The sequence below is a fragment of the Sycon ciliatum genome, chromosome 5 (genome assembly GCF_964019385.1).
Source record: "Sycon ciliatum chromosome 5, ocSycCili1.1, whole genome shotgun sequence".
Classification (NCBI taxonomy): Eukaryota; Metazoa; Porifera; class Calcarea; order Leucosolenida; family Sycettidae; genus Sycon; species Sycon ciliatum.
Window position 1 is genome coordinate 35,996,425 of NC_088647.1, and position 9,520 is coordinate 36,005,944.

The following is a 9,520-nucleotide window of genomic DNA, read 5'->3' on the forward strand; positions in this document are numbered from 1 at the left end:
TCTACTAGCATATGATCATAATGAAGAGACAGAATTGTGTATTACTGTACCCATACCTTGACTACAGTCACTGTCTTGATAGCCGTCCAGACATGTACATGAGCCGTCGGACGCATTGCACGTAGCTCCATTGTAGCAACTGCACTGTGACTTGCAACTTTTACCATGACTCCCAACTGGACAACCTGCAGAGACAGTCATGAGAGAGGGGGGGGGGGGGTAACTAGTTCGAATCTCACCATACAATCGCTGTATTCTGGCATCGACGTGCCGGATAAACGTTGGCCCAGGAACTACAGTATCAGATTGAGAGAAAAAAACTACTTTTGAAGTATGAGAATAGGTAGTGCTAAGAGAGCCCAAAGAAGGCCTTTGCAAAGCTAGATGAAAGACTGAACACAAGAGTAATATGTGTGCAAACCTAAACTATCATTCTGCAACATCACATTACACACACACACACACACACACACACACACACACACACACACACACACACACACACACACACACACACACACACACACACACACACACACAAGCAGCAACGAGTGAACATACAAGTCTAGATATAAGCCATAGCCATGATGCAAGCTTACTGATTTCGCAGAATGTCCCAACAAATCCGGACACGGTTGAGCAGTCGCAGTGCCCATTCACCGGATTGCAGTGTGCATTGTTCTGACAGCGACATTTCCTGGAGCAGTTCAGGCCATATGACGTTGCAGCACAGCCTGAGAAAATTCAACACCAGAAAAATAACCCCACTGGCGCTTATCGTCCCATGAAGAATGAGAAACAAATTTCACCTGTCACACATTGTGGACATAAGTAATTTGGCCAGCGCCAGAGTGTCAAAACTACAAACACTGAGCTGGCCCATCATAATCCAAACATCGCCGGGTAGCATCCTAAACATGAATAGGACGGGGTTGCATGACAACTGACGTAGAAAAGATGTGTCCCACAGTTGATATTGATTAGAGAGGCAGGATGTATTATGTCTCTTGTTTCAATGAGCTAGACTTGGTGTCGTCAAGGGCAAGTTAAAACACACACCAGCTTACCTTGACATTGTACTCCAGGCAACACTGACCATGAACCATTCGCCAAGCATACAAGAGGTTGCTCACCATTGATAACGGAGTAGCCAGGCTCACAAGTCAGGTAGGCAGTGCCCATGAATGACGTGTTGATGTTGGCAAACAGCATGGGAGAAACTAATAGCAGAGGCTTGCACTGACTTGGGCGACAAGTGGGTGCGGGCGAGCTCCATGATTTATTGGACAGGCATACTGACTCCGGACTACCAGTGAGCTCAAAGCCATTAGGGCAGAAATACTCGGCCGTATCGTTGAAAAGAAACCCAGCACCTGGCTTTATTTGCACATAGTCAGGCAAAATTGGCTGTCCACAACTAACTCCTGCAGCAACACCACAAATTGTCTCATATCATTTCTGATGAATGTTAGTAAGAACCTTCCATGAAGTCGCCATTTACCTCACATGCACACAGTTTAAGCTACACGAGGGGGGGGGGGGTGGTGGTGGTGGTGTCACAAAGTCATGTAGTTTAATAATAGGCTGGAGTGGAGCAGTCCATTTGCTGGGTGCACGAAGTGTAAACACACTGGGCAACAACTGAGATTCTCAATGGTGGGGAAGGGAGACGGTGTGAGGAAAGATTTACTTTGTGTGATCATGGTGTAAAAATTGAGAACACACCCTTTCTCATACCAACTAAGATAGGGTTCGGATTCAAAACAGCCCACCAAACTACACCACAGCAGAATATTAGACAACCTAAGTGTATGTTGCAGGACAGAGGAAAGTTTAACTTACTTTTGCATGGGTTTGCAGAGAAATTCGTCCAATATCCATCGGCGCTACACACTAGCCGGGGACTGGGAAAAGCCAGCTCATAGCCAGGGACACACGCAAACACAGCCAGCCCACTGAATGTCTCATTGACACTAATTACAACTGTATTCTGCAAAGCTGGTACGTCCCCACATCTGATCGGAACACATTGAGGCATAGCGCCGCTCCAACTACCTGACCAAAAGCACTCCAGTGATGTTAGGCCTTTGAGTAAGAAACCTCTTGCACAGCTGAAATCCACTATGCTACCAAAACTGAAGTTTGAGCTGCTGATCTGCATCCAAGCTGGTGGAATGATATCTGGACATTCGATTGGCTTACATTCAGGCGCACGGGAACTCCACGAGCCATTGGCCTGACAGACAAGAATGCTGCTACCCACAGGGTAATGACCTTGGTCGCATGTGTAGCGGATATGATGTGGATGCAGGAATACACTGCTGTTCAGAGATGAATAGGCAGCTAGACCGGGATGACCACATGAGATACCTGTATATAGCAGATCCCATGGTACGCAAAAAAACAGACCACGCACAGGGTAGGAACAGCAAGATACTTGTAGGGACTTCCATCTAGTGAATTTGAATGGAAAAGTTCCTCAAGCACATTCAAAACAAGTGGACATATGAGTTACTTGTAAAAACCTCAAGGGCCGCAACAGAGCCTTTGCATGTAGGCAGGTGCGACTGTAGTCTTGAAGGAGAGCAACGTAGTGGAGAACAAGAGACTAGGTTTTCCGTGCATGCATGATACTTGGCGACCGTTAGGACATGATCAGTTGCAGCTTGCATGGCACTGTTCTCCAGGAAAAGCTCTACAAGATCATGCCATTGGTTTCACGCAAATTGCTCTTACATGCACTGCTCTAAATGACCGAAGTATATTGCAAAAGCAAGTACTAGCAACTACTGATCCATGGCCATGCCATCTTACCTGTGCACACAATGCTTTTAGAGGTCACCCACTTGCCATGCGCTCCACACACCGCTGATGACAATCCACTCGACTGCACGTACCCGTCCCGGCATGCATACGTCACAATGCCACCAAATGTCTTGTTGAGCGCCACGAGCCTGGCATTAGCGGGTGTTGCAGGGAACACACAGCTTATCGGGGTGCACGCCGGAGGTGGACTATCCCAGGACCCATTCGATTTGCAGTGGATTCTAGCAGGGCCAGTCATGTGAAATCCAGCTGGGCACCCATACTGCACGGTGTGAGGGTAGCTGTATGTATAGCCAGTTTGAAGAATGTACGGCCTACGCCCAGGATGACCGCAACTGATTCCTGGTTGGAGCAAGCAACAAGAAAGAATAACAGGCGTGACCGTGCCATGAGAGAAATGAGCAGCGAGTCCAACATCATCCTGGCTATTGATCTCTTTCCCAGCTCTTCCTACAGTCCATCACCAATCATTCCATAATTTGCATCGCAACCAAGCACTCACAACATACAGATGGAAAGATTTACAAATAGGCCGCAAGTGTAGACACCATTTACAAGTACAGCTCACCTTCACACCGTGCAGTTATGTTGCTCCATTGCCCACTAGCCTGGCATAATACCCGCCACCGGGTAAGCGTTTTGTCTAGCAGGTATCCATCACGACATGTCAACACTGCCACTCCTGCAAATGATGAGTTAATGCTGACGAGCTGTGCATTAGTAGGGATCTTCAGGTCACCACACGTCACCGGTGTGCACTGAGGCATTGGATACGTCCACTGCCTGTTCCACATGCACTCCAGCAAGGACGATCCACTTACGTCAAATCCACGTGCACACTGAAACCGCACCACACTGGCGAACGTGAAGTTAGAGCTGTTGCGCTTCGACCAGGCCGGTGTAACTAGTTCAGGGCATACCACTGGCTTGCACATTGGCAGGGATCCATTCCACTTTCCGTCCGCTTGGCATGACAAACGTGCATGCCCCACAAGCTGGTAGCCTCGAGCACATTGGTACATTACTGACTTCAAGTAAGTGATGTTAGAGCCACTCCTCGTGCCATACGCGAGGTCGCCAGGGTTTGAACATGAGATCGCTACAATAGCAACACAAGGAGAAAGATCACACGTCATTTGGAGGAAACCATTTTTGAACAGCTGACCTCAAGTGCAGTTCCCTGGTTCGAGTCCTGGTGGAGACTGTCATTCATTTACAAACTTTTCCCGTTTGCATCTTTCCCTGAAACCAATGAAGAGCTATCACTTTGTGTTTTAAAAATAGTACTTGCAGACAAATTTGTATCCACTATGTGAAATGGTCCTTGAAAACAGATTCACTGTGCACCTACTAGTATACAGAAACAAAACGAGTGCATGAAACGAATACCAGCGCCACACCTCACCTGTGCAGACTGTACCATTGCCAGCGTAACCATGCCAACATGCACAGGCGTATGTGCCGTTCGTGTTACTACACTGTGCATACGCACTGCACTGGTGAGCACCAACCATGCATTCATTGACATCTGCACACACAAGCGCACGCACGCACGCACACGCACGCACACACACACACACACACACACACACACACACACACACAGACACAGAGACAAAGCAAGTTGTAGAGAGATAGAGACAGAGATAGTAAATGCTGTACAAAGCAGAGTTGCCGTTGACTTGCGAAAGTGCTCAGCCCATGAAGAGGAGCCAGGGACACACATTGTTATCGGCTGATGATTGGTCATTTTGCCATGAAACTCGGAGTAACAACAAAGCAAAGTTTGCCGGCATTGTGAACTTGTGTGATAAATAGGTAAATAGATAAAATGTAACTCACCCTGCTATGCGCATTGCTACACAAGTATATGTAATGCTGGTCTCAGTGAAGCATGAATTCATACATTACCTTTGCACACCAGTGGGCTTCTACTCCATTCGCCATCCAATCCACATTGTCTGACCTCGTCACCGCTGGCTTTGGCAAATCCGTCCCGGCACGTCCAGGTCAGCTGGCTACCGAACACCTTGCCCTCCTCGGCTACACGGACGTAGTGCGGTGCAGCGAGTTGCGGGCATTGTACCATCTCACAGGTGGGTAGTGATTGACTCCACACACCGGTGGCCAAGCATTCCGTGTTGAGATCTTGTTGACGGCTATGCTTGTAGCCCAGATCACAGAACAACCCAGCCACGGTACCAAATACACGATGGGTTGTATTCAAACTGGAATTTTCCGGTTGGACAAGCTTGGGGCATTCAACCGGTTTGCACTGAGGCGAGGCTGAACTCCACGTTCCGTTTGATTGACACGTGATCACAGTATGCCCAACAGGGTTGTAACCACTATCACAGGAGAACTGCACATTACTGGAGTACTTGTACGACTGGGCATACTGAACGCCGTGTAGGGGTGTAGATGGCCTTGGACATGTTACATCTATATCGGCCAAAAGACGCACAGGTGAAGAGAACATTGTGACAATGCATGCACAAGACGAAATGAGCTGTCAAATATCCATGATATCAGAAGCTCTTTTGCAGGAAAACCATTGGTATTTATGCAGAGCAATGGAATAGGCCTGGACAGCATGGTCATTCTGCATTTTAAATTAGTGAGTGGATTGGTGGAGGGCATTACCGTAAACTTTGTTGGAAATCATTACTGTTCCTACTTTATCATAGCTGAATACATGCTTGACAAGACAATGGTTTTCAGCAGTAAAGGCTTTATATAGAAGACCATTTCTTGCAAGTGATGATAGCTTGCAAAATCAATACAAATGGCTTGTTCACGCTTTTTCAGCACTCACCTTGGCAGTGAAATCCAGAGCCAGTATAGCCAGTCTTACAGAGACACGAGTAACTGCCAACACTGTTCAAGCACCGAGCATTACCACTGCAACTGTGTGCAGACATCTGACATTCATCTATATCTGTGAGCGGGCAAAGCACAAACAACAGTAGCAAGAACGTTACACGGGACAAGCCAAGTAGAAGAAGGAATGTCTATTCCAAGGCAAGGTTTATACCAGCAGAATAAGGATCACTCATACCTGCTGTCATCAGCATTTGAGTACATGCTGGCATTAAAACCTATAACTGATGTTATGATAGTACACTGAGTGCAAGATAACTACTTTGAAATAGGTTGTACACTAGCAAGAAAAGTGGAAATTCGCTACCTAGAGGCATGTATTAATCCTTTACCTTTGCAATGTCCCTGCAGTGTAGACCAGGTAGCATTGGCCGTGCAGATCTGTTGCAGGCGCAGCGCACTGGAAAACCCCGGCTCACAGCCGAAAACAGCCTTGCCACTGAAGGTAGTATTGGCATACAGAAGCTTGCTATTTGATGGTATTGTGATTTCTGGGCAGCTCACAGGCACACAGGTAGGTAGTGAGCTGTTCCATGATCCCGACCAGTTGCAATGTAGCACTGAGTCCCCTCTCAGACTAAACCCACTGTGGCATTCAATGGGCACAATGCTGCCAAACGTGAAGTTGACACTGCTGAGCTTTGCCCAGGCTGGTGGCAGTAGATCAGGACAGGATACAGGCTGACACACTGGCGATGTTCCATTCCATTTACCATCAGCTTGACATGCAAGAAGAGTGGAACCCACCAGCACGTAACCCTTTGCACACGAGTAGCGAATGACTTTCGAGAATGTGAAGTTTCTCCCCAGCATGGCGCCGTAGGGCGGGATCGAGGGTGATCTGCATGACACCGCTGTACAGAGAAGATAAATAAGACCAATATCCATCAAGGATGACAACCTGAATGCATACCATGAGGCTAGAAAACAAGGCAGAGTTTATGAGTTATGTGACTCATACCTTGTGCAGGACTAATCAAATTTACAATAGAAAGCTATTGCATCACGTATTGAATAGGAAAGCGGACGGAGTGTTGCTCCAAGATAGCAATAGCATTCAACTACAGTGCTGTTCAGTGAAACCTGATCGTGTGAGTCAAGTCTGTGCCCTGTACAGCGCCCAGTGTGGATTTGACTCGCTTGATCGGATTTTACTGAACAGCACTGTACATGAGCCAGACAATGCACACAAGTGTCCATCTCACCTTGGCATACCGTCCCATCTCCTTTATAGCCTGGCAGGCAGGTGCAGGCATGAGCTCCCAGCACATTGCGACATGACGCAAACGTGCTGCAGTTGTGCAAGTCACGGTGCGTGCATTCATCCACATCTGGACAGAGCGGAGAGCAGCAGCAAGAGAAATCTTAAAGACAGGCGATGTCAGCCAGTGTCAGCTTCTCTCGGCCTGAAAGGAACATCAGCGGTTTCATTCAAGCTATGTAAAATTGAGTCCTTCTTTAGTATCACTGGACACGGTTTGGTAGTCGATGCAACTAAGATAGGAGAAGCATACACACAGGAACTGGCGGACTCGGAAAGCAAACGGCTTACATTTAGTATTCCAAACAAAATGTGTACCACTGACGGCACTGATCAGATGGGTTTGCAATGAAAAGGAGGTACTAAACTACGTAGGAAATATAGTTCAATGACATACCTTAGTTCAGTGACATACCTTAGTTCAATGACATACCTTTGCACACCAGCGCATCACCAGTCCACGTTCCACTGGCTGTGCACTGTCTGGTCGAGTTGCCGCTGACCTGGGTAAACCCAGACCTACACACCCACACCATTCTACCTCGGTATGTTGGCTTCGTCTCGACCACTGATACGTAGGATGGTGCAATGAGTGCAGGACATTCAACAATCTGGCAGTCGCTAAGACGTCCGCTCCAAAGCCCATTGGCTTGGCATTGCACTTGGGACACATCGCCTGCAGGACGATATCCAATCTCACATGTAGTCCGCACAACGGTTGTGTACATTGCGTTGCTACTGTTCAACAGCGAGTGCAGTGGTGTAGATAATCTGGAACACTGTACAGGATTGCACCGCGGAGACATGGCACTCCAGCGGGCCGAAGACTCGCACACAGCCAATGCCGCTCCCTCCAGTATGTAACCGGCATCACAGTAAAACCCAACAGTGTGCTTGAACGTGAAGTCTGTTCCGCGCAGAGCACCATTTGCTGGAGTAACCGGAGTTTCACAGTCTACAGCTGCCGAAGACAACAGAGACATGATTGGTAATGACAGATTATTTAACTACCGGAACAATGCTAAAAAAACTACCAGTACAGTGCTGTAACGTTATGCCAGTAAACAATCCACAACCTGTTGGTGGCTACATGCAGGTCACGACAGACTGAGAGACAGCCAGCCAGACAGACACACAGACATGTAGGCGGGCAGACAGGCAGGCAGACAGGCAGACAGGCAGACAGGCACTCAGGAGTCAGGTAGGCAGGCAGGCCGGCAGACAGACAGGCAGAAGACACATGCCAAGTACAACCACAAGAGTTTAATACAAAGCAGCCATTAACGTACCTTGACAAGAGAATCCATCACCAATGTACCCAGTGTGACATAGACACTTGTAAATTCCAGGACTATTCTTACACTGTCCATACACACTACATTTGTGTGTGCCAATCAAACATTCATTCACATCTAGGCACAGAAGGGTATGCACACATAGAACATATTGCACATGAGTACGGAACAGTTGTCATGCATAAGTACCTAAGTACGCACAAGGCCGGTCTAGGCAGCTGCTGCTGAAATGCGTGGAACTTAAAGTTCCAGCTACACAGCATTTTGCCTCTGACTGTCTGGTGTGTGTGTAAGTACATAAGTATGTGTCACAACAGGATCAGTGTGCTTGGCACAAGAAATATGGTGAGTGACTGTGTAAAGTCAGTTAATAGCAGTGATGAGACTGTTAGGAAGATGGAGAAGTTCTGAGCAAGGTGTGATTCGTGTGCTATTATTAACTTACCAGCACAGGCATCAGATGATGATGACCATTGTTGATCTGCAAGGCACTGTAAAGTGATATTTTCTCCACCACTTGAATATCCACTGTTGCATTTCAGCACCGCATGGCCAGAGAACGAATCATTCACCATAACTACACCAGCATTCGCGATACTAACACTGCCACATTTCACTGCCTGACATTTTGGTGGAGAGTTACTCCATTCTCCAGTCCACAGGCAGTCAAGCTCAGCTGAACCAACAAGCTCAAAGCCACTGGCACATTCAAACAGCACCACACTGGAATAGGTAAAGTTGGAGCTGTTACGTTTTGACCAAGCTGGTGTTCTCAGTTCTGGACACAGTACCGGACGACACGTTGGTAAAGAGCCATTCCACTGGCCATCAGCCTGACATGACAAGTGTGCTGATCCAGAAGTCATCAGGAATCCTCGTTTACACGCATACTGCAGTGATCGGGAAAAGGTGAAGTTCCAGCCAATACGACTGCAGTACTGAGGAATACCGGGGTCTCCACATGATATTGCTGTAGCAACAAGAAGAAGATGAGTTGTGTGAAACAAGGGAATGAAACATTTGAAACCAGATCCGGAACAAGATCAACATTTTCCACACACAGCAAAGGAAGGAATGGTGGCAACTGTTTCAGGGCATATAAGTAGAACTTGTTCCAGTGGTAGCAATACATTTTCATTATGCAATGTTTTCTTACCTGTACATAGCTTCCCATCACTGCCGTAACCATGCCAACACTTGCAGTAATGAGAACCATGGCTGTTATGACAGTGAGCATATACACTACAGTCATGTGACT

At 47.4% G+C, this 9,520-nt stretch overlaps 1 protein-coding gene across 1 annotated transcript in view; it reads right to left on the minus strand.

Moving 5' to 3' along the window:
* LOC135817041 (uncharacterized) overlaps nucleotides 1-9,514 on the minus strand; it is a 56,877-nt gene extending 47,363 nt beyond the window's left edge. Inside the window, exons 1-15 of the mRNA XM_065330143.1 lie at nucleotides 9,419-9,514; nucleotides 8,708-9,232; nucleotides 8,257-8,379; nucleotides 7,401-7,928; nucleotides 6,912-7,037; nucleotides 6,039-6,560; nucleotides 5,642-5,764; nucleotides 4,738-5,268; nucleotides 4,232-4,354; nucleotides 3,395-3,925; nucleotides 2,815-3,168; nucleotides 1,843-2,370; nucleotides 1,068-1,424; nucleotides 600-734; nucleotides 57-185 (exon numbers count right to left, since the gene is read on the minus strand). Coding sequence (XP_065186215.1) covers nucleotides 57-185; nucleotides 600-734; nucleotides 1,068-1,424; nucleotides 1,843-2,370; nucleotides 2,815-3,168; nucleotides 3,395-3,925; nucleotides 4,232-4,354; nucleotides 4,738-5,268; nucleotides 5,642-5,764; nucleotides 6,039-6,560; nucleotides 6,912-7,037; nucleotides 7,401-7,928; nucleotides 8,257-8,379; nucleotides 8,708-9,128 — 4,531 coding nt within the window. The 5' untranslated portion in view covers nucleotides 9,129-9,232; nucleotides 9,419-9,514. The remainder of the gene's footprint in view (nucleotides 1-56; nucleotides 186-599; nucleotides 735-1,067; nucleotides 1,425-1,842; nucleotides 2,371-2,814; nucleotides 3,169-3,394; nucleotides 3,926-4,231; nucleotides 4,355-4,737; nucleotides 5,269-5,641; nucleotides 5,765-6,038; nucleotides 6,561-6,911; nucleotides 7,038-7,400; nucleotides 7,929-8,256; nucleotides 8,380-8,707; nucleotides 9,233-9,418) is intronic.
* Between the last annotated feature and the right edge of the window lie 6 nt (nucleotides 9,515-9,520).